This window comes from Zootermopsis nevadensis, unplaced genomic scaffold (genome assembly GCF_977971745.1).
Source record: "Zootermopsis nevadensis isolate Lab colony 2312 unplaced genomic scaffold, Znev_1.0 Znev_ptg000029l, whole genome shotgun sequence".
Lineage (NCBI taxonomy): Eukaryota > Metazoa > Arthropoda > Insecta > Blattodea > Termopsidae > Zootermopsis > Zootermopsis nevadensis.
Window position 1 is genome coordinate 15,637,733 of NW_028259161.1, and position 25,156 is coordinate 15,662,888.

A 25,156-nucleotide genomic window follows, 5' to 3' on the forward strand; every position below is an offset into this window, starting at 1 on the left:
TCTACGGGCCGGATTCCCCAACCACGGCTCCCTACACACACAACGCCACACCCGACGTCCTTGATATTGTCCTCATCAAGGACTTCGTTCTACCGGTGCACCTGACTGTATGCCCCGCACTCAGCTCAGATCACCTGCCCGTCCTCATCGACACCACGTGCCGATCGTCCTTTCAAAACCTGCCTGATCGCCCGGACTTCGCGAGAATGGACTGGGCTTCATTCCAGGCTTGCCTCGAAAGCAGACTCCCGGGGAACCCCGTGGTAAACGACGAGGAGGCAATCGACAAGTGCGTCGAGGAGCTGACCAGTGCTATCCTGGAAGCCACAGCAGCGTCCGCTCCCAAGCTTCGACCCCGCGTTGACAGGCGACCGCTTCTGCCCGCTAGTATTCGGGATGAAATACGCCTGAAGAACCGGCTGAGGAGGCGGTGGCAGGTCACGAGGGACCCCGCTCTTAAGACCCAGGTCAATCGACTCCAGAGGTCGGTGACCTATCGTCTCAACGAGTGGCGGAACGAACAGTGGAGCGACACGCTCGAATCCTTGGACTGCGAGGACCAGTCGCTTTGGAAGATGACCAAGCGGGTGATGCGAGTCCCCACTCCGTCGCCTCCCTTGATAGTGCCGGGAGGACTGGCTCTCTCGAACCCCGAGAAGGCAGAAGCCCTGGCCGACAGCCTTGAGGTCCAATTCCAGCCGGTAGACAACCCGTCGGACCCGGCTGCAATTGACATGGTTAACGAGGAGATGCGAGCATACGAGTATGCCCCCGCAAGTGAACCGAAATTAACCAGTCCCTCGGAGGTCGCCCAGGCCATCAAGGGACTCAAGGTTGGCAAGGCTCCGGGCCCCAACGGTATACCGAACAGGGTCCTGAGACATCTCCCACGACGCGCGGTAACCTTTCTCACGAAAGTGTTCAACGCGGTTCTCCGCAGGCAGCACTTCCCCTCGGCATGGAAACACGCTCGCGTGGTGTCCATACTGAAACCGGGGAAGGACCCCACGCTACCTTCTTCCTATAGACCCATCAGTCTTCTCGACACGGTAGGCAAGCTCTGCGAGAAGATCCTTCTAACGAGGGTCCTACACGAGGTCAGCGAACGCGGGCTGCTGCGCGACGAGCAGTTTGGGTTTCGACCCAGACACAGCACGTCGATGCAGCTGGCTCGCCTCGTCGAAAGGGTCAACAGAAACCTTGATGAGAAGCGGCTAACCGGCGCGGTCTTCCTGGACGTGGCCAAAGCCTTCGACACAGTCTGGGTCCAAGGCCTCCTATACAAACTGACCGTCCTCAACTTCCCGTCGTACTTGGTAAAAACTATCTCTTCCTACCTCGCTGACCGGACATTCCAGACGTCCTTCCAGTCGGCCACGTCCACACGTCGAGCCATGCGGGCTGGAGTTGTGCAGGGCGGACTTCTCTCCCCTGTGCTCTTCAGTCTGTATGTCAACGACATACCCACTCCGTCCCGCCACGTCGAGTTAGCACAGTACGCGGACGACACGGCTCTAGTAGCCACGTCCCGTAGCCCAACGCTTCTCGTCAGGTATCTGGAAACCTACCTGAGTAGACTTGAGCTCTGGCTCAGGGCCTGGAGGATTGCTATCAACGTCTCGAAGAGCACCGCTGTTCTCTTCGTTTCGTCGAGAAGACGCATCCAACAGCCCAGAGCAGTGCAGTTTCTCGGCCAGCCGATCGAATGGGTCAAAACAGCGCGGTATCTGGGGGTCACCCTTGACGCCGGGCTTACCTGGTCGGCGCACGTCAACCAGGTGGGAAAGAAGGCGGCGCAACGATTAGGTGTGCTAGGCCCGCTCATCAATAGAAGAAGTGGCCTGTCCATCAGGAACGGTGTGCTGCTCTATAAGCAGCTCATCCGTCCCATGATGGATTACGCATGCCCGATCTGGAGGTCAGCTGCCCGCACCCACGTCCGGAAGCTGCAAGTTCTGCAATCCAAGTGTCTCCGCATTGTTACTAACGCGCCCTGGTACGTTAGTAACAGGCAAATACATGAGGATCTGGGGGTCCCTTTCTTTGCCGACCACACCAGAGCACTGACTGAGAGATTTGACTCGAGGTTAGCTGGTGTGGGGAACCCCTTAGTTCGGCAACTCGGGAGGCACTCGTGCCGAACGAGGGCTGCCAGAGGTCGCCCAAGGGCAACCGAGGGCGACCGATGTCCAGCAGGCCAGCCGAGGCCGTCCCCAAACGACGGCCAAGTCGGCACAACGAGTGGTTAGACTACTCGGCTACCCTGACTGAGGTTTTCCGTGCTTTTGCGAATGCCAGGGTATAACTTAATAGGGGCATGGCCCGCCACCCTCCCCCCCCCGATCGTGGAGGCCATCAGCTGAAATGATCTTCCCCCCACGCCGCAGAGGCCTTCAGCCGAAACGGCCCCCCCCTCTCTGGGTTCAAACCCCAGAGATCCAACCAACCAAATTCCTTTGGACAACTTGCCTGACGGGATAACCTCCCATCAGCAGCAACAGATCCCAGTTTGAATGGTCGAGGCTCCAGCCACGGCGTAACCCTGTTAGCGTCAGCAAAATTTTCGTTTTTTTTTATATTAAGACCGTTTACCATTTCCAGCAATGCGCCTTGAGTGCAGGAATGGTGTCACCTAGGTAGGGACGATGCTTGCGCTTGCGCAGGCCTCCGCCCTCGGTTAGCTTTTTGGTTGGTTGGTTGGTTGCCTATTGGCATATTCATCGCCCTGATGACGGAGGCAGTATGACCTCTGAAACGTTGGTTAACATCGACCAGACTACACAGCGCAATAACCCAGAAGACAGAAATCTTCATATTCACCGCTGTGAGAACCTCAAGTCTTACTAAATATTTCTATTTGAGGGGCCTCTCCTAACCTCATAACTTCACAAAAAATGAAAAATACAATCGAGAAATGTTTAGATGATTGAAAGGGTTGTCTGTTGCCATTTAGTGGTTACTGTCAATCTGAATCACTCCTTGATAGAGGCAACTATAAAGAATCTTTGCAACTGCTAGAAGATTATGTTCCTATTGAGAATGAGCACTTAGAGGCAGCCACTTTTTTCAGGGACACGCCTTCGGTCTTTCAGAATGATTTCATTAAAGCCGTCCATGAAGTGATCCTAGATGGCATTTTATGACAGATATAAGAACCACTTAATAATGGATGAAACTTCTGATGATCATTTCATATTGATGTACATTCTTGATGGCAAGAGGTTTTTCTGCTTAAACACTTTCTCTTCTTTGTTTCTTAAATACTGACATTTTGTTTCATGTATTGCAAACAAGAAGGTGTGAGTATAGATTACATTCACAAAATAAGAGAAAATGGTCATGAGATATAGTTCTCACACCAGAGACACAACTCAAGGAAATGAAGAGGGTAAAATCTCAAATGGGATATTCTGTAGGGGAAAAGTACAGAATACTTTTTCACAAAATTATTGAGAACCAAATCAGTCATCTGTCAGCTTGTTTGTGAAGCAGTGAAAAATTTAATCTTCCACTTTACTAAACATGTCGATTAAATTATCCAATGGTAGTACTTCGGCACTATACACAGTAACATTGGAGTAATAGAGGGAAGACGAACGTGGCCCCTGCACAAGGATTACGTGAGATTGGATACCAGAAATACTTGCTACTTCTCAGTTGAAAATATTTTGTCTTCCTGTTTGATTTCTAAGAACATAAAGATTAAAATATAAAAAAAACAGTAATTTTGCATGTTGTTTTGTATGGGTGCAAAACCATGGTCTCTCACTCGGAGGGAGGAACATAGATTGCAGGTGTATGAGAAGAGGGTGTTGATGAGGATAATTGGGCCTAGGATAGAAATGGATAGGGCATAGTGAAAACTGCATAATGATGAGCTTAAAAAATTGTAAGGTGAAAGACTGTTCGTGATTTTATTTTGTACAATCACAGAAGAGGTTCAGATATTCCTACACACCTTCCTTGCCAACTAGTCAACAGGGATAAACATGTATGGATTTATACTCAGACGAAAATTTTTAAATAGACTATTAAGCTGGAGCATTCTTGAGTCTAATGAAGGGAGAGTGGAAGAAAGAGAAATTAAAAAATATGTTCATGCTATCCATTTCCAAAATGTCGGCTTGAAATTGCTGCATTCTACATAAATGTCACTGTAGATTTTAAACTTCCACATTCAATACACATCAGATGTAGTTTGTAGTAGGCCATTTGTAACAAATACTGAGTCTGTAAAAGAACAAAGATTCCAGTACACAATATATTTTGCTTTATTAACAGCGTAAAATTAAATCTGGGCGCATTTCAAACACTCATCGTCTCCATGCTCTTATGGAAACATTTTTTGTTGTGAAACAGAGCTGTATGCAACTTTCCATTGTCTAGAATTTTGCATTACAAGAATTTAAAAAGTAAGTTTAAAATTGCAATTAATACAATATTATAAATTTATTCACATGAAGGCATGCACAATTGTTGGCACTCTGGGACACAATAAGTGTGTATACATTTCTTGGTGTCTTCTTGGGCATGAGACACAGTCTGAAGGACACACATCCAACATTACAGTCTCCAATACAGCACAATACACACACAGCTGACATCCTTCAGATGGCGACTCCTGGAAACACACTACAAAATGAATACACACATATTGTGCTGTAGATTATTATTTTAATACGGTCTATAGATAATTATTTTTAATAACTAAACTTATGATTACAAATTTATATGTTTAATTATGTGACTGTATGTTATTGGTTTTATATGCACTTGCATTAATACAACTTGTAATTTTTAATTTCTGAATCTAAACTTAATTTTAATGTTTGTAATACACAACTTAAGAGAATGGCAAGTCACATATAACTGTTTCATAGTAAGAAATGTGTCCATGATGGACTAAAGATGGTCCAGAGTGGCTGAAACTTGATTCCCAGAATTTAATTATACTCTGATAAAAATGTTGATGATATACGTATTTTATGTGACGAAGTTTGTTCCTTTAAACATAACAGGCTGCAAGAAATTGATATTTGAGTCTTCTCTGGTACAAAACTTTACTAATTCCTTTACAAAATGGGACACTGATCCAATATCAGCTATGATATTTACACTTCTCTTTGCACAAGAACTCGCATAAGATCTCAATTTAGAAGTATATAAATTAACATTATTTTCCTTACAAGGGAATAGTCCAATTGGTCAGGTGATGACCTCACCTGAATTTTTTAAAATTTACAGAACACATGTCATCTAGTAATGATTGCACAAAAAAATGAGCTGCCAAAACACTGTACAAGGGTGCACAAAATGTGTCCAAAATTTGAGTGTGCAGTGAAAATTCACACCACTATACACTCACATGACAGTGCATGTCTATGAGCACTGCAGGATTTCGCGGTGGATTCCAATTAAATCTTGGGCTCGGCGCTGGTAAGAATGTGGAAGACTTAAGAAATGTCTCACACACACTCACATATATCACAAAATAACCAGAGTTCTCAAAATGCATATGATAAAACTATCTACAAATATTTGCACTACAATTGTCTCAGAAATGTGCAACATCATTACCAAGCCCGTCTTGTTATGTTGTTCTGCATCCTATGCTTCTTAGTTCCTATATAATATTAATTTTAAATATTTATTTATTTATTTCATGAGTGATTTATCAAGTCTTTCAGAGGATTATCAGTGCCTTTTGACTTGACTAACTGGACCATTCCCTTGTAAGACATTAGAAGCGCAAGCAATTTGCTTTGATCTCTGGAGTATCAGAGTGCACACTCTAACCCTAAATACCGTTTCAAGATTAAACTTTCCAATTCTGGGCATAACTACACTGTCATCCGTCTTTCTACTGGTTTGATGCGGTCCTCCACTTTCGCCTATCTTGCGCCAATCTCTTCATTTCCACATATTTTTTACAGCCCACATCCACAAATAACTGTGTCACATGTTCCAATCTTTGTCTCCCCCTACAATTCTTCCCTTCAACTGTTCCTTCCATTACCAAATTAACCAATCCTGGGTGCCTCAGAATGTGTCCCACCATCCTATCTCTTCTTCTCGTAAGATTTTTCCATAGACTTCTTCCTTCGCCTATCCTGTCTAAGACCAGCTCATTTTGTACTTAATCAGTCCACTTAATTTTCAACATCCTTCCATAGCACCTCATTTCAAATGCTTCTATCCTTCTTCTTTCTGGCTTTCCCACTGTCCATGTTTCACTTCCATATAGCACTGTGCTCCAAATATATGACTTCAGAAAAATCTTCTTAATCCCACAAAGGAAAGCACAACACAGAAAGACGCGGACAAACATCCGTGCCTTGAGTGGGAAACGAACCCACGTTCCCAGCGACCAAGCGGCACGCCCACGACTCAGACCGCGCGGCCGCTGTGACGGCGCGTTTATTCATATTAACGAAATAACTTCTGTCTAATAAACTTTAAAGGAAAAAGTTGTTTTGTACGCGATTTAGTTTCATATTTCAAATACTCGATCCAATTTTCTTCAATCATTCTGCGTAGTTTTGTGAGAATAAATTAAAATCAAATTTATACAAGATGACGACCTAAGCTGGTTTTGGACGTCTTTAGAACTGGGATTATGGGTTCGCAACCCACTCGCGCTTTCCACTGCAGTCTCGTGCAAGTGGACATCTTCCCCTTGTCAAAGGAATCCTGCCGAGTGGCTTCAAGGATTCGCACTTGCTTCTGAATTGGAACACGTCAGAAGACGCGCACCGGAAAAACTGGATAAGCGGAAATTCAATGAAAGATGGTTACTGTGTCTATTAAAAGCATTTTCTGTTTTCTGTAACCTTTGTAAGTAGCGCAGACGCAGTAATCTCGTCAAGTCACTCCTCTGAGTGCACGTGTACCCTTCCGAAGTCGCATCACGAGTTCCTGATCATGGTTCCGGCGCTTGGGGCGCCTCCAGCGAGCAATTTTCAAATTAAAACTGAAGTGGCAGAGAAACGGAACAGAACTTTCAGCGAATGCGTCGTTAAATTGTTCATGCTGTTGGACATCTTCATTAGCAGGAATGGTAAATCAGCACAGAATTTAGTGATGTGTTTGCGTACGTGAATAATTGTGGCTGGTAAACAATTTCAAGTTGTTAGACTCGGAATAGAAATTTTTTACTCATAAGAAACGCTAGTGCAAAATTCGCGTTTAAGCTTCTAACCTGCCTCGGAAATTAAATAATCTAATTCCTACAATCTATTCGATGTAGGTCCGAGACCGGTTGCCCTGAATAAGTTTTTTCGTGGTTTTCTTTATTTCTTTCAGGCACATTCTGTGATAGTGCCGGAAACTAGGCCGTAGTCCTTTCTTTCAACATATTTTACAATTTATCATTCATTACTCGTCCCATCATTCCACGTAATGCACTTTCGATTACAAATATCGTCGTTAAACAAGCCGTAAATACAACATTCGAAGTTGAAGACCGTAAGTGACGGAGTCGCAACGGCGTAACATTGTCTATTTTCATGATGATCTCCTGGAGTTTAGTACCGTAGAGGCTGAAGATAGGATTTTTAAGATTCCCGCGTGTTTATTCGTATTTTACAGTTCATGCGACACCTATTTCACAATTAATAACCTCGTTCGAATTCATGTAATGGCCATTAAAAGGGTATCAGAAATAAGAGCGTACTTTCGCTTAATAAAATTCTGAGTTTGAATTCAATCCTGCTTAAAGTAACTCGCCAGTTGTCATCTGAACCCGTACAAACGGAATCCACATCCTCGCACTATTTGTGCAAAAGACATTGGATTCAATTTATGTAATTTACCGCTGATACATTTCCCCTTTTGATCGGCTTTAAGAAGTCTATTGAAAGTTTCGTAAAAAGTAAGACGTCGATATTTATCATTCAATTCGTCTCCCACGCAATGTTAGCTACTTCATGTACGTATTATGTGACATTTTAGGTTCTAAGGTTTTTCCGTAATTTTGGTCCCACTTTTCCCCTGGACACCGCGATATTTTGCGAATACGACGCTCCGAATGATTTGTGCACTTTTCACAAAATGCAGACCGCAATGTGAAACTTACATTGCTACTTATCATCTTCTCATTACCTTGAACTTGAGGTCGCCGACAGGAGGTTTGGCATATGAAATTCCAAGAAACGCCACGTACTTTTTCCTGTTTCGGATAGATGCTAAAACTTTTCCCTTCAGAAAACCTTGTTGCACTCTAAGTATTAGTTTTCTTGAGATCTGCTCCTCCGACGCGAGGCTGCTACACATGCAGAGCATCACCAGTGCCAACGCGGGGATCCGTCGGCCCGCCATGTCTCCACATCTGTGCGCTGGACTCCAGAGATGCAGATCCATTTTAAGTTACTGCATTATTAATTAGCAGCATAAAAAGTTACACTGGTTTCAATTATTCAGTTTAATTTAAAAATTTTGAAACACTTTCTTGTGTATATAGTAAGTATATTAAGAATGTGTGAGTCTTGTGGAAATGTAGGGGAATCAAATAGGAACCTAAAAGTCAGAACGAAATTACATGGTCAGCTTTTGAGCGATATAAGTCTCCATTGTGACATGGATTAGAACCAGAAAGAGATAACAATTATGATTTCCACCTCAGTTTCCTTGAAAAGAGATCTGCCAACTTCAGAGGCGATTACACTTCCATTGTCTACGCCAGAACTGCGAAATATGCGTCCCGCAGGCCGCATGCGGGCCCCAGAAACATTTTCCCTCGCGCAGGGGTGATGGGGTCAACAGCCCGGGCCCTTGAAAAATTATTTATAAATCACGGCGTTATTTTTAAATAAGCGAAAATGAAATTGCAATTATTTCTTAAGCCTCTACTCATTATATTTAAATTTATTTCCTTCTGAACACATTTAATATTAATTATTGACTCTTTACATTTATGACCAAATTATAAGTTAGAGTAATTCTCAACAATGTGTAAATATGGACCGACAATTATTATTATTAGTGTTCTGTCTGACGACAGGTCCATATGAACAGGATCCTTCCATCCTTTTCTCGGACTGGGACCTGTTCATATACGTTCTTGGCAGATGATCCAGAAGTGGTTTGCCATTGCCTTCTTCTGTGTGTGAATGGAGTAATTGTTGGGATGCCACGGAGAAACCGGGGAAGCCCCCGGAGGAAAATTCCGTGCTGCCTAGACCACGGCTTTGCCCAACACAAGTTATAAATTCGAACCCGAGACCCCAGGATTACAAGGCCAGCGTTCTAACCGCTAGACCACCGTGGCATGGAACCAACCAACCAACCAAAGAAGCTAACTGAGGGCAGAGGCCTGCGCAAGCGCAAGCATCGTCCCTACCTAGGTGAAACCATTCCTGCGCACAAGACGCATTGCTGGAAATGGTAAACGGTCGTAATAGAAGAACGGAAATTTTGCTAACGCTAACGGGGTTTCGTCGTGGCGGGAGCCTCGACCATTCAAACTGGGATTTGTTGCTGCTGATGGGAGGTTATCCTGTCAGGCAAGTTGTCGAAGGAATTTCCATGGCATGGACCGACAATGGTCAGCTTTCATATGAACTCCTGCGTGCATAACAATGCAAGAAAACGGATTCGAATTTCTAACACACGCCTGCAACAATCTTGGCTGAGCATGCCGTAAGGCTGTTTTCTCATTTATTATATATGCAGTATAATAGCCTGAATGAATCGTATTGCACTCCATTATTTTACCTAAGAAACTAATTGTTGCGTCATCTGTTTACTCGGCATTGTTGTGTTACATTATCGCCGTCAACAATCCATTCGTTATTGTGGAAAGAACTGAGCTGTGAATCGGTTGTAGAAGAAGTGCGTCGTAGAGTAGATAATTTTTGTGCTGTTAAATACTTTTTAGAACACCACAAGTTCTTATGTTATATGAGAATTATTAATAAATCTGTGACACTGCCCTCCAATCTCTCCATTTTAGTTTTGATTCAATTGATAATTGCCGGTGGACATCGAGGTCTCTTAAAATTGAACAAAGTTTGAGGTAAGGATTCCTATTTATTATTATTGTTATTGTTTATCACAGTTAATGTTTTCATCTGCATTTCTGAACTCGTGTAAGAGAATTAGGCTTGTCTTCTTTCGAACACAGTTTCAAGTAATTTTGCATTGATTTCTGTTTATTCACGGCATCATTTATAATAAAAGAATATTCCAGCAGGCAATTATCATTTTAAAGGAATAAAACGTGTTTCGTAGCCCAAAAAATATATGGATGCTAAGAAGTGGGGTTTATATTCTGAATAATAATTCTAACACTTTTCATCTCTTGATACATCGACATTATTAAAGCGTTTTAGGGAATTGTGAAAATTTTTATTTCGGTTTTATGAGCCTAATTTTTGACGAATCTCCCTCTTATTATCTCCCTACATCAACAGATTAAATCTGGGAAATACTTGCTATTATTGAGTGCAAAGAATTTATGGGTGCAAAACGTGGTATTTCTGTTTGAGGGAGGAACATAGACTGAGGGTCTCTGAGAACGTAGTGTTGAGGAGGATATTTGGAACCAAAGCGGGAGTAAGACAGATAATAGAGGAAAGTGCATTACGAGCTCCAGGACCTGTGCTCCTCACCCGATGCTGTTAGGTACGGGTGGGCAGAGGAGGGGTGTTCACAAGGCCTGAAAGGAGAAGACCTCTGGGAAGACCTCGGCGTAGGTGGGAGGATAACATTAAGATGGATCTTAGGGAGATGGGACTCGATGGAGCGAACTGGATGCAACTGGCTCAGAATAGACCCTGGTGGCGGGATTTTGTGAACACGATGATGAACCTTCTGGTTCTGTAAAGGAAGTGGCCGAGTTCCAATCGACTTTTCATAGAATATCTTGCACATTGCAGTGTGTGAGTAGAGTGAAGTAGGCCTGATCTACGCATGCGGTAGAACAACATAGAGCTTTTGTGATTGTTCCCAACTGTAATTCTCGCGTTCATTTGATAAATTTAAGTTACATTTTGTGCTTGTAGTGTATATAAATGTGTAACTTAGGCAGGAAAATCCTTAGTCATGTAAGTGCTTAAGCACTTTTAGTTCTACAGAGTGAGAAGTACTCGAATTATTTATGCTTATGAAAAGGTGTAGCCTTCTGTTTCCAAAATTTGTTTGTTAACTGTCTGGTTCTGCATCAAAGGTCACGCAATTTCAATGGCATATTCTTGTCATGATTGTTTATAAATCGATTCACCAGAGTAGGAGTATCTAAGACTTTATAAATTACTTTTATATTTTATACGTAATGTCTGCGTAGATTAAATATAAGAAGATTTAAATTTATGCGAGTAATGACAAACACGCGGCATGACTTAATATTGCCTAAATCAGTCATATCTTCAGGGTGATTAAGTCGAGAAGAGTGAGATGGGCGGGGCATGTGGAGTGCACCGGGTACTGGTTGGGAAGCCTGAGGGGAAGAGACTGCTGGGGAGACCTAGACGTAGATGGGAGGATAATCTCAGGCGGGATCTATGGGAGACAGGAATCGAAGGAAACTGGATTTTCTTGGCCCAGGACAGGGTCCAATGGAGGGCTTTGGTTAATTCGGTGCTGAAACTTCGTGTTCCGTAAACCGTGAAGGTAATTTGTTAGATTAGTCACATTTAGGGATTTTTCATTTTGTTTTGTATCTCAAAAGGCATTTCTATAACAAAGAAACAAACTGAGTCCATGGAGCAGAAGGCCTCCTTGAGAATCTAACAGTAGCACAGGTAATCATGTACCTTGCCTTTTATGAAACATAAAGTTTCATGTCGTGTTTACAAGACCCCGCCTGTAAGCCACATCCACAAGCAGATGAAGTCAATCCACACCTTAATTCCCCACCTCTCTAAGACCCATTTTAATATTATCCCAGAAACTCATTGTATTCTCAAGTGACCTTTTCCTTTCAGGTCTGCCGATTATAAAGTTGCACTTCTTGTCTCTGTCATGTGTACTACATGCCCCGCCCATCTCATCACACAAGATCTGACAGCCTACAATTTATTAATTAGTGAAGAGGTCTATAAATCTCCATATTATGCAATATTCACCGTTCCCTTGTCAGTAACTCTCTCGCAGGACCAGATATTCTTCTCAGTACCGTGTTCCCTCTCAGTCACTCTCAGTTGATGTGCACACGCGTCAGTACGAAGAGAAACCTGTAACAGCGATGGACTGTTTTTCAGGAGATGGAGGCAAACCAACATCGGAGCTGTTTCCAAGTCGGCGGCAGGTGCAATTGCACCGAAACATTGGTCCCTCTGAACGAGCTGAGAGAGGAGAACCGCTTGTGTGACGCCGTGTTGAGGTTGGAAGATGGCGGCGTCTTTCCAGTCCACAGAGTGCTTCTCTCGATGCGCAGCCCATATTTCAGGTTTGTTGATTAACATGCGAAATAAGGACATAATAGACCTCAATTCGTATGTGAAATGTTTTATTCTCTTTGCTGCAGAAACCTTTATTTTTATACGGCTAAGTGTCTTTTGTTATTTGTTCATTGTCATGAAATCTCACGGGGGTGAGGAAGAAGACTAATGTCTCCTGGATGTTGCGCCGTAGAAACTGAGTGGCATTTCAGACGTTATTACTGCCTTTCCTTGATGATGGAGGCAGTAAGCACCTCTGAAACGTCCGATAATTTCTACGGGACAACACGACGAACATCACGGAAGACGTACGTAGTTTCTTGTACTAATTTTTAAGTGCGGTTGTACCAAGGCGACAGTCAATCTATCTGGAGGGAGTAATAGAATCAATCCATTTCCAAAACGTCTTAGTTTTAATACATAAAGACGACCGACAAAGGCCAGAAGAAAGTTGGTAATGCACTTTGTCACGCTATTGTCCGAAACATTGAAAGCTGCTGTGTGTGTTGCTCTGTCTGAAATATAATAAACTGTAACAAAGAACTTCGCGAGAAATGTTTCATTGTTAGGAGAGAATTTTTCGAGATTTTGTGCATTCGTTAATTTGCTTGTGTTTTAAATAAAGATGCGGTGCGTTCTTGAAATGAGAAATGAATTATAACCTTGAAACATTGTTTCTGTCTTCGAACAGACGTTTCTCACGTCATGTTACAAGCTGTGCCCCTCTTTCAGTTTTCCGACAATCAAAGCTTTCCGTTTGTCTTGCATTGCGAAGCCCTTAATTTGTAATAGGAAATTGTTTGCTGGTTGGTGATCACTTTTTAAAGGCCATATAGAAACATCGGCTTTTCTTTCGAAGTTCTTTATTGCCGGGAAAATGTTTTGACAGGACAAATAGATTTCATATTACGAACTGATCAATCAGTGCAATGTACAACCTGTGATGTATGTTGAAATATTTGTTACTTTGCTCGCTGGCTTTAACTTTCTGTAATAGTTGTTATAATCTCAGATATCTCTTGAAGGGGTCAAGGTATGTAAGAATCGAGGTGACCATTCTATAGTACAAATGTTCGCTGATTGCTTTCCGATTTGTACGATATATTCTGTTAAGCCTACTCAAGCTCTTCACCCTCTCGCAGTTAATCTGGTCCCATTAGTACATATTCTGGGGGGGAGGGGGGTTTGAATTATTCAGATAACAAAAATTCATCCTCCACATTGACAAAAGGATACTTTTATTTGGTTACTTAAGTTATAAAAACTAAAAATTTATGCACATGACTTGTAATTTTCTGCTCGCCGTTTCTCCAAATCGACGACTGCTCCGTGACATTTCAGGAACCTCTTCATGACAAAACTGCACACCAGTGAGGAGACTGATATTCTCCTCCGCGGAGTCAGCTCAGACATGATGACCCTGATACTGGATTGTGTTTATTTTCGCGAGGTGGGCATCCGCTCCTACAACGCGCGTCAGCTGCTCGTGACGGCTGAATTCTTGTGTATTCCGGACGTTTCTAAACTCTGCTGCGACTTCCTCGAGGACGCGATGGCCGCCGAAAACTGTATCGGCATCTTGCAGTTCGCAAGGTAATTGATGTTCATTTGTCATTTGCTCTGACGCCAGCTTTCGTCGCTGGAGCGAATCACCTGTACTCAAGACAGCGGCCGACTGTCGGGTCGGCGATTAATACCTCTGACTGGGGAATGGGCAAATTATAAAGCGTTCTAGGTCAGGGCTGTTGGCGGGTTATTATTAAAGTCCCTGAAATTCAAATGTGCTGATTTAACTGCGTATATTTTGATCATCATTATGACCAGCCGATGACTTATTGCAGGGTCATAATTAAATCTGTCTTCCTCTCGAATTCCTTATCTTCAATCTTTCTTTCTCTGCGGAATTCCTTGCTTCTTACACAATCCTCACAATATTAAAATGAACATTCAGCCCCACATCATTCTGCATACAGCAAAACCTCTATTAATAGATCCTCGATTACCCGATTCCCGCATTAAGCGACCGAATTTCAACCAGATCAGTTGAGATAGATTTCCACCGGCGAGTGTTTTTAAAGCGATGTCCACGCGGCACAGTTCATTTATCTAACCCCACACCCAGATTTTGCTGATTATTATGAACACTTCTGGACATTTAGAGAATTGGTTATTATGATGAACATATATTCCTTCTTGTTGAGGACAACATAGCAAGCAAATCAACTGACATTGGCAGAATCACACCAGAAACTCCAGCTCATGCGATGGACAGAATGACTGGTAAATCCACTGTTTTAATACAGGGACAGCGTTCACGACTGACTTTTGCTTGTGCGTGCGACACGCCCGCATCATCCGCCGACAACGAAAATCTGTATTAAATCTCTACTTATTTGTTCAATTCCATGACCACGTTCCCCTTTCTCTCGCTCGTCTGACTTATCGGCTTATCCGACCCGTGATTCCCCCAATATGTGTCGGTTACACGAGGTTTTACTGGATTAACACACACAGTTACCAAAACGTCGTTTCGCCAAGGTTAATGCCAGAATTAAAAATTAAACACTTCTGATCTCACTGCCTTCTTCACTTGCGTACGCCATGCCCTTGTTTCAACCTATATCCTTATCACGAGGACGAGCGGACATTACCTGGGTACCTTCAGAGCCGAAAACTTTCTATTTTGCCCCGGTTAAACGAAGCGTCTGTCATCGATGCTTCCCCACGTGCCTGCTCTCAGTCTCACTCATTCGGGCTTCAAAGGGCTAAGGTAAAAACCTGAGGCGAAATACTGTGGTGTGCAAATAGTTGAGAATCCAGGTCTTGCTGCAGTGTTTCAATGTGTCAGAATTCGAAGGAGATCGATTCTGAGTCGGCTTTTACCCTCGCTGTCTCAGGTTTCACTCCATCGCCGACCTCGAGACTCGCGCTCTCCGCTTCGTTTGGCGCCACTTCGTGGAAGTGTCTCAGTACAGCGAAGAACTGTTGGAACTGCCTGTAGAGGAGCTGCAAGCGATAATCGAGTCCGTGAAACTGACCGCGGAGGAAGAGAAATTTGTGTGGGAGTGCATTCTCCGGTGGATCAATCACGACTCGGACAACAGGAAAGGCCACTTCGCGGACCTTCTGAAGGGCGTCAGACTTGGACGACTTGACGCAAAGTTTTTCAAGGAGCAGGTCAGTATTCAACTGATATCGTAGATGTCTATGGGAAATAAAGCCCGCATTTCCAATTCAATATTCACACGTTCGTAACCAATTAATGCAAATTGTGAGCCTTTTTCTTCGTCACGCGTAAGCCCGTCTGTCCGCAGTTCCAGCTCGAGAATGTCTAAACGGATGTTCATTAGATTTAATACTGATAAGCTTTAACAGAATCTGTTGACACATTCCAATTCTGGTTAAAATCTTGCAATAACAACGTGAAAACTACACAATGATTTGAATGCCTTATTCTGCGTAAAATTTCCTGCGTAAGGAATCCCCATTTTCAGTTAGTTGCCATGGTTACAATAACGACCTGAGTAATGCCGCTGGTAACACGCTCGCATGTGTGTGTGTGTATTTGCAAAACAAATATTTGTTTCGTCCTTTGATGCAGATATGTGGGAAGAGTTAATAATCGCCTTTTATTCATCGTCTGTAAGTTTGACAGTCCGTCGGCGCTACAATCTTCGATTACAGTCTCGTCGTATATTAAGATCGATTTCGTGTTTAAGTTTAACTACAGCATTCCACCGTTAACTACATTCAAACGTTCACTCAGCTGGAATAGGAAAGTCCTCCACAGTTAAATCACGTCTTCTGGCGTAGCGTTCTACTTAACCAATGCCATAAGAAGCGTGTCTTATCTGCTCTAATACTTTCATACTCTCCGACGATATAGATATACAGTCAATCCGAGATCACTTCAGAGTGATAATCTTTAGCTGATTGACCACATAGGGACAACAGATATCCGGAAAGTACAGCAAGAAGTCTTCGATCTACATCCGAGAGTAAATTACCCGAGGGGCTTCAAATTCATAGACAGCTTGAACAGTCTAATATTTTAACCGTCATCTCACGAGCAGCCATACAACTTATGATATTCCTTTTTCCATTTCAGCATGCGCTTTAACCCCAGAGAAAAAATATGTCTACTCTAGGTCAAATGCAATGTAATTTCAGACACTCATCTCTTACGAATATTTGTGAAACAATCGCAAGGATCCATGAAAATAGTATCTGGGTCAAATGTCTTTACAACTTATCATTCGTATCTACTAGTTTCCAACACTTAAAGATAACTACCTGATGATGGCCAATTAAGGTCGAAACATGCAATGGCTCTTAATAGACATCGAGCCCATAATCATAAGCTTTTGTGTTGACGGGCCTTCCACCCAACCATCAACATGTAGCAGGTTGCCTCACTTGAAACTCGAAGCAACTAATTGTCATAATTTTTTTCGATGTTACGTAATTTTGACGATTAATTAAATTTATCGAATCGAAAGAATGTGGTGATCGCAGAGTGCATCTCGCACGGGAGAGACGAGAAATAAATTACAATTTTGAATGTAACTCAAAATGCAACCCTTACTGAAGTATTTTACTTTCGGTTAAAACACATTTCGATAGTTTTCTCTAAGATCGATTTGAACTTGATTTCGCTTCTCTCCACAACATGTGCATTTGTTAAGAGCGTCATTACATAAACCAAAGTACATATTATCCTATATATGTCATAGTCTATTTCGGTGAGTTCCCAACCATAGTATGTGTGAATTTCTTGTCTCCTCTGCAATGGAACGTGGCATCACTTCCTGAAATTTCACAAGGTCCACTTTGAACTGTTCAATAGGTATCAAAGCACAGGTACGTGACGGAATTTAAGGCGTGCAGACCCGTGATCTCGGAGACGCTCAAATTCCTGGACGACGTGGAAAGTTTGACGAAAGAAGACAAGGACCTCGTTATACCAAGGATTGCCCGGCCGCGAATCCCACAGTGTGTTGTGTTTACTATTGGTGGGAGTTATGACGGATTGGTTTCAGATGTGATCGAAGCGTACGACGAACGAGTAGACCGGTGGAGTGTGGTGAGTTGCATGCATTTCTACTCTACCCTGCCTTGTTAAATGACGCGCCCGAGAAAAAATACTTTTCATCTTTTTTGCTTATTTTTACTAAGCAATTGTTTATTTAAGCTTAATTACAAGAACTCTTAGCCAATTTATTTCGTGTTCGTTTATTTCCATTGCAGTGAACCCTTTTTTAAGAGACTGAATTAAAAAGAGTAAATTAATAAATTACACACATGCTGAGTCTCATGTAAAATGCAGGTTCTAATAGGAATCGACGAAGGATGTGAAGTTTTCCTTAAATACCGTTTACAATAAGCGTCCTATGTCAACTGTCATGGCAAGCTGTCTGCTGATTTTAGACATCGTTGATCGTCAGTGGTTTCAACGTTATAAATGAAGCACTGATCATTGTCGATGTCTGCCATCTGCTTGGTAACGCCTCGTGAATTAGAAGGCAAGCACTCTATTAGGGGTGCGGTGGGGGACGTACTGCCTCCAGCTTTGCGTCGATGAAACCCTAAACACCAACACCTGTCCTTTCCAAAGTACGAACCTGAAATGTCAGCTGTTGATCAGAAATTGATTCTACATTTGTCTGTCGTACTTGACGAGAGCTTCTCTTCGGGTCTTCCTGTTTCCTCCGCCTCTCATAATTCCACGATTGTTCCAAGTTTATTTCTCACGGTCTTTGTCGAGTATCACCCACCACGGCATACGAATTTCGGTCCAATGTTGGGGGTTGCCCCTCTACTACGGTGGTTGGTCGCTTGGAATCTAATGTAAGGACTTCACATCACTAGACCGCATGACCCAAAGAAACATAAAGCCATAAACTGTCGTTCCTGCAGGTGGAGGGGGTAGACTCGATCGGTCCGCGAGGCGAACATGGCACGGCAGTAGTCGGTTTCAACATTTACGTCATCGGTGGTACCGAAAACGGCTTTGAAGGTGTAAGCTCCTGTAGCTGCTTCAACGCTGTTACGAAGACATGCCGCGAGGTGGCGCCTATGCATAAACGCAGGTAAGATGCAACTTAGTAACTGAGGAAATCCTTGGAACAAAGTCCCTCTTAAAAAGCTGATTGTCGCTCCGTTAGTCAAGATATAAATGTGGGCAGGGCCTGTAAAATTGTACCACTCACATAGAGGATCATCGTGCAAAGTGTGAATAGATAGGAAGACCTTTGCGACAATGTTAATTTTAAGAATACTATTTGCTTGTTAATTCATTTGGATTGTGATTTAACAATGACGAGCGAAGAATTGCGTTCTGCGAGAGGAAATGCATCTGAATGAGCAATGAATGAGCATAGCAGAGCGTGTCATTTTTTCGTTTCAGATACAGATTAATGGTGGCAGTTTTGCGAGGTGCAGTGTACGCCATGGGCGGTAAAAGTAGTCAGAATCAGAGAACGGCGGAAAGATACGACTGCAAGACGAACCAGTGGTCTTTGATCGCACCCATGAACACGGGTCGTTTCAATGGAAGTGCGGCTGTACTGAATGGTACGTAAATGCCGTGAAACAGAAATTAGTGAATTACTGCAGAAGGCGAGGCGTCTGTCTGTCTGTTTGTCTGTCCGCGTCTAATAACGCAAGAACGGTTGAAGGAATCGCAGGATTTGAGGTTCTCACGGCGGCGAGTAAGAAGATGGCCGTCGTTTGGCTTCTGCCAACGTATCAGACGAACTGTTTGCCTTCGTCATTAAGGCATTTCTCTTCGTTCTTGATGTTAGATTCCTTCACTCCACTGTCCCATATTCTTTTATTATCTCTTTCCTTTATCCGTGCCACGTACTACGTTATTTCACAGACTGCAACGGCTTGAAGTTCTGAGTGCGTGACGGTTTCTTCTGCTCTTGTAAGCTATCCCTGTGCGTCGTCTTCTGCCTTTGTAGTGTGCACTAGGAGTGAATGCAAACAACCATCAAATTGGCTCTCAAATAATACAGATTTAATATGTATTTCAGACAGTTAATAATCTCATTTAAATAGCGCATTGTATTATAAATGTAGAGCTCCGCTTGACATCTCGTACCGTACATCTGTGGCACCAAATTTAATAAAATTCGTTTCACAGAAGACGTAACTTACCATCATTTCCACTGTGCATTAAATTAAGCACTTCATGCTGTTTATATTAAATTTTATCATTTAAACTCGTTTCCTTTGCCACGCTGATTGTCTGCATTCGAGACAAAGAAACAGATGAACAGAGACAGCCGAGTCTGTGCAGATTCTGTGACTCGAAGGGGGACATTAAATACAATATCATTAATAAAGTTACAAATTTATGTACGGATTGTTTCATGTCTGTGTTCCGCATGGACCAATTTACTTATAGCTATTTTGTTTCTACAGACAAAATATACGTCGCTGGTGGATGTAAAGGTGAGAAGTCTCTAGACTCTGTAGAATTTTATGACCCGGACACCAACCGATGGACGTACGTTGCAAGAATGCTTTCTCGACGTGAACGTTTTTCTTGCGTCGCCTTCCACGGCTGTCTGTACGCCCTAGGTGAGAACTCTCGACATTCTGAGTCATGTCCCTCTATCCTTCTTACAGAACTTCCTATTGTGAAATGTTTTCCTGGTGTTTTTGAGTGACTGAGGTTTTATGAACAGCATTTTTCTCCTGTCATTACAGAGTTTATTTGTCAGTAATTTTACCTCGATTTGTGGTTTCTATCACATTCTCCACAAAGAACACTTAACTAACTAACTAACTAACATCGCACAATTTTGTCACACAGTCCCAGTTTTAAAGGTAAATAATTTGAAGATATCCGTCTTCTGGGTTATTGCGCTGTGTAGTCTGGTCGATGTTAACCAACGTTTCAGAGGTCATACTGCCTCCGTCATCAGGGCCTGATGACGGAGGCAGTATGACCTCTGAAACGTTGGTTAACATCGACCAGACTACACAGCGCAATAACCCAGAAGACGGATATCTTCATACTCACCGCTGTGAGAACCTCAAGTCTTACAACGTAAATAATTTGTTCTTGTAGCAAGGAAATTTCAGTTTGCCGTTCTGTTATCCCCAAAAACCCGGCGGTTTAAAGCAGTCCCTTCGCGGTCTCTGCTTTTCGTCACTTGTTTGTGTAACGCCGTTTTGAACAGTGCATCTTGTGACGCTATTTTCGCACGCAGTTTCATGAAGCAGAAAACAGATGTCAGGCGCAATTTCCTGATGCTACATGTACGAAAATATTATTTTAGCTATTGATCCTTAATTTCGTTTCTAGTACTAATATTAACACTGCAAGAAGGATTGAATTTTCTTCGTTGCATTTAATTCATTCGTTCCGTTTACGTAATTACAAATTTTAAGATCGTAAAGTCCGTCGGGTAAGACGGATGGAGTGTGAAGCACGGAAGATACGAGAAATACATGCATGTAGAAAGTTATAATTGGTAATGTTAAAGGTAAGATACCACTTGTGATAATAGTCTTAAAAGGAAGGATAATATTAAAATGTTTTAAGGAACTAGAGTATGTGGGAGGGGTTCAACTACCTACTTTTGTGAATAAGGTAATGAATCTTGTGGCTCCATAAAGGTCGAACATTTCGGGGCCAGGTGACAGAGTAATAAACATCAAGGATGGGGTTAGAATAAGTTCGGCTTGGCAGCTTTTCTTTATATCCTGTGACCTATTACGGAATGTGTGTTTGTGTGTGTGGGCAGGGGGACGCAACAAGTCATCATCCGACCTCAGTACCGAGAAGTATGACCCTGCAGAAGACACGTGGACCGAGATCCCTGCCATGAACTTCTATGCTCATGAGTTAAACGCAGAAGTGATCGACGACACGATCTTTGTCATCGGTGCAAAGAATATCGATCATCACTTCGCCTCCCACGTCGCATATCTCAATGCCAAGGAAAATCGATGGTTTGTTTCTTTGATTGTTCTGTTCTGTATAATTACAGACTGCTACTTTCGAAAAGCACTAGGAAGTGAATCATTTCCCGTCAAAACAACCGCAATCTTGTGGATACTGCGCCGTGTAGTAACGTAGAAAATGATCGACGTTTCAGAGGTTCTTACAGCTTAATCAGGGCCTTGAATACAATGCGCGAAAAATGGGTGAGATGAAGGGGGTAGAATGAAAGCAGGCAGGGCGATGTTGAAATCAAGCTGATTCGTTAAAGCAGAGGCCAAATGACTAGGAAATGCTAATCAGACGTAAGCTGTAACTGCATTAAAAAGAAGCTCTTTGACTAAGTTTCTTTGATCAGTGGCACTCTCATGGGCAGGAAGTTTCTGGCGTTCAGCACATCAGCATCGCCATAATCTTCGATTTCATTAAGGGTTTTAGGCCAGTTTCAGGTTTAATGACGCCTATCGCCTCATGTTCCCATTTCTGATAAAAATTTATTTTAAAATGGCTGTCTCTTAGCGTGTTTGACCATGAAGTCTCCTGCTATCTGTTGACGGAGTGAGTAAGCAGCTTCAAAAATATTCCAGAAAGCAGATTTCTTCATACTCGACAGTTCAAGAGCCAGATATCCCACAGAAATTCATTTGATTTTGGTTTATGTCTGTTTTACGTCTAGCAGAACCTCTCCAGAACTACTTTTGGTGGGACAAAATCTTTTTTGAAAATATATTGCTAAAAGAGGGAAACATTATCATGGGCGCAAGTCTCAAACAAGACACGCTTAACTCTCCAAAGTAAGTGTGTGATTAAATTTATTATTCTGACGGAAGGTAATGGCTTAATGAAGTGTACGAAACGTAGCTAGCGCACAACACATGTCATTTGACATCGTCCTAATATAGTGGTAATCTCTCCCTCCATTTTGATGTAATAAAATATATTACGTTATAATATCACGTTGGCCGAGGTTCTATGTGCATCTGAGAAAAGGAAAGATCACGTGGGTTCTGTTCTGAAATGTGGTGTGGGAATCGTGCACTGACATCCCATTGGGGGATTTTTTGTAAAGGTTTTCTGCATACAAAATACAAGCAACGACATTTCGGCGAAAGCCTGTGCCCTTAGCTTCAGAGCAGTTCTCCTTTCTACACAAAGATAGATCCAGCCCATCAGACATGGATATTTTTAGGTCAACACATTTTACGGCTCACAAAGATAATTCTTTTATACTTATTCTACACCGAAATCTATGATATTTTAGAACCTCAAAAGAAAAATCGGGGTGGGTTGAACGGGGACACAACCGCATTCGTTTAAGACGTGAATTCGTCTTTGTGTTATTAGAGGAAGGGTAAGATGTAAATGAATAAAGTCTTGGTAGTTATAAGTGAAGTATAATTTTATTTATCAAAGGCCGATGATAATTTAACCAAGCTTTACAACTGACTTCTTTACGAATGCACTAAGGTATGTCGATTTGTGTGATGTTCACATTGAATGCATAATTTTCTTCCAGTCGTCTCGGCAAATTCACGATCATATTGTTCACATCTACTTGAACATTTATTACATAACCAACTATACCATAGTTTCTCCTTCATAACGCAAGCGGCTTATTTGCATAAATGACGATCTCGGCGAGATTAATCTTTCACTTATAGGATCCAGTGGTGGCAATCCATCGGGCTTTGGAGGATAAGCAAATCCATTTGACTTGGACAAAGCCGGTATCTTATTAACATTTAATGATTGGCGACAAGTGTTACACGATTGATACGATGTGATATTTTCATTCGGAAATTCTTCTTTTAACAAAGCTAAATGTTTTAAACTAACTTTCTTCAAATCTCTCATCAAATATTACGAACGTAACCGAACTCATTCTTGACAAACGCCGATTCGTAATGGACATCGGCCCACTGCCATCTCTTTACAAATTCTTCAGAACGAACTGCGACTATAATATTGTTTTTCCTTCTCATTTCATCGTTTAATGTTTCAAAGTCAATATCCATCGGTTCAGGCGGCGGCGATGACGCGCTCGGCTTTCTGACGCTCTCTATACAATCTGCATTGTTCGGCATTAGTCAGTTTGGGCTTTTCTGATTTATTTTGAATTTTTCATTCCAATGATATACGTTTCTTACATTTCTGTTCATATTTCCTTTGCAATTTCTTCGACATTATGAAAATTTTCTTCAACTCAGCACACTTATCGGCTTATAACTTTACAAATTTTATTTTATCGGTTATTATTACTAAGTAACCTTGTTATTATCTACAAATAGACATCAATTTCAACGTCCTATCTCTTCGCATTCTAAAGTTACACTGTCCAAACTCCGCGCGGCGTCGCCATTTTCAGTGTTCACGCGCAAGCGCTACCCCTCCCCCCCTCACAATGCACACCACGGACATAAACCCTCTATCCAACAAAATTTAAATCATTAGATTATCATTTAAACTTTACGAGATATAAGCGCGACAATTCTTGCCATTTTTTGGTCGCTCGAGTTTTCTTAGAGACCCCCCCCCCCCTTATACCGGACCGAATTTAAAGACATATTCACATCAAAAGTATATACATTTTTAAGAAAACGGATAATTTCTTTGCATAAATGCACTGACATTCAAATTACATTTCTATTAAATAAATTATTTATGGTAGGAGACGCTTTCCTTCGTGAGTTACATCATCTCAAGTTGAGCTACATATTTTCTGTAATTGTGTCAGTGAAATGTGATGTAAATTCTAATGGATGATGAAAGAGGGTTTGTTTTCACTTTTAATATTTCAAATTGCAGGTACCAGTTGACAAACACGAATGTTTATAGATCCGGGATGTCGACTTGTGTCATCAAGAACCTACCGAATGCAAGCGATTACGCCTACAAACACAGACAAATCGATGGAGGAGAAACGTAAAGAAAGGAGGAGAAACGCAAAAAAGGAGGGGAAACGTAAAAAAGGAGGGGAAACGTAAAAAAATATTGGATTTAGAAAATTAGTTGTTTGCAGTTGATTAGAACCACGACGAACACATTGATTTTAATTACTTTTCTTACGAAAATAATGTAGAGAAATAGGAATTGATGTAGGAGCTACAAAGAATAAAAATAGAAACATTGTTTGCAGCAAAGAAGGAGAAATTATTTCTTCTCGTTACTTTCTGCTCAAGAAGTCCTATTGAAATTTGTTATTTTGCGGGCGTTTAATTTTATTCAAAATATTACTCTCCATTAACACATAGCAGATTCTCTTTGCGTCTCGTGTTATGAAACCGTCTTCAGGGGAAGATTAAATGCTTTGCTTCATGAACGTCATTTACAAAAACGGCATTACGAAGGCAACACACTGAGAATTTTGTATTGAGTTCTGATGTACGTGTGACATTTTAAAAAATTGCAAAAAGTACATTTGGCTGAGTTGGCCCAATATACCGGGTAATTGTGCCATGTGCCTTGGGAAGTAACAACCTTCTCAAATGCCACGAAGAAACAGACGATGCTTTCTATTCACGATATTTTGTAAGGTACTTTTATGTATTTTAATGAATAAATGCAAAATATTACCACAAAATACACAAAACTTGAATTTAGTTAAGATACATACAGAGAAAAAGCTGTAATCAATTGGGGAACTCAAGGCATATCCAGGAGTCTCAGCACAAGTAAATCTGTGTAACCTTCTTCATTTTAATCTCATTCGTAATATAGGAATCTGTATATATTGATTGAAGATTGTTCTTGGGCTGTCACCCCGCTGCCTTACTCAGTAGCTCCGAGGCCACCTGATCAAATTATCAACTGTTCGGCTAAACTA

At 42.0% G+C, this 25,156-nt stretch overlaps 1 protein-coding gene across 1 annotated transcript; it reads left to right on the forward strand.

Moving 5' to 3' along the window:
* Nucleotides 1-9,801: 9,801 nt before the first annotated feature.
* On the forward strand, nt 9,802-24,907 carry LOC147872290 (kelch-like protein 10). Its single transcript, XM_087358142.1, has 10 exons — nt 9,802-10,012; nt 12,198-12,385; nt 13,719-13,970; nt 15,275-15,554; nt 17,224-17,460; nt 18,294-18,466; nt 18,784-18,950; nt 19,806-19,964; nt 21,137-21,344; nt 24,139-24,907. The coding sequence occupies exons 2-10, from the start codon at nt 12,201-12,203 to the stop codon at nt 24,257-24,259; spliced, it is 1,782 nt and encodes a 593-aa protein (XP_087214268.1). The 5' UTR covers nt 9,802-10,012; nt 12,198-12,200; the 3' UTR covers nt 24,260-24,907.
* Nucleotides 24,908-25,156: the final 249 nt, after the last annotated feature.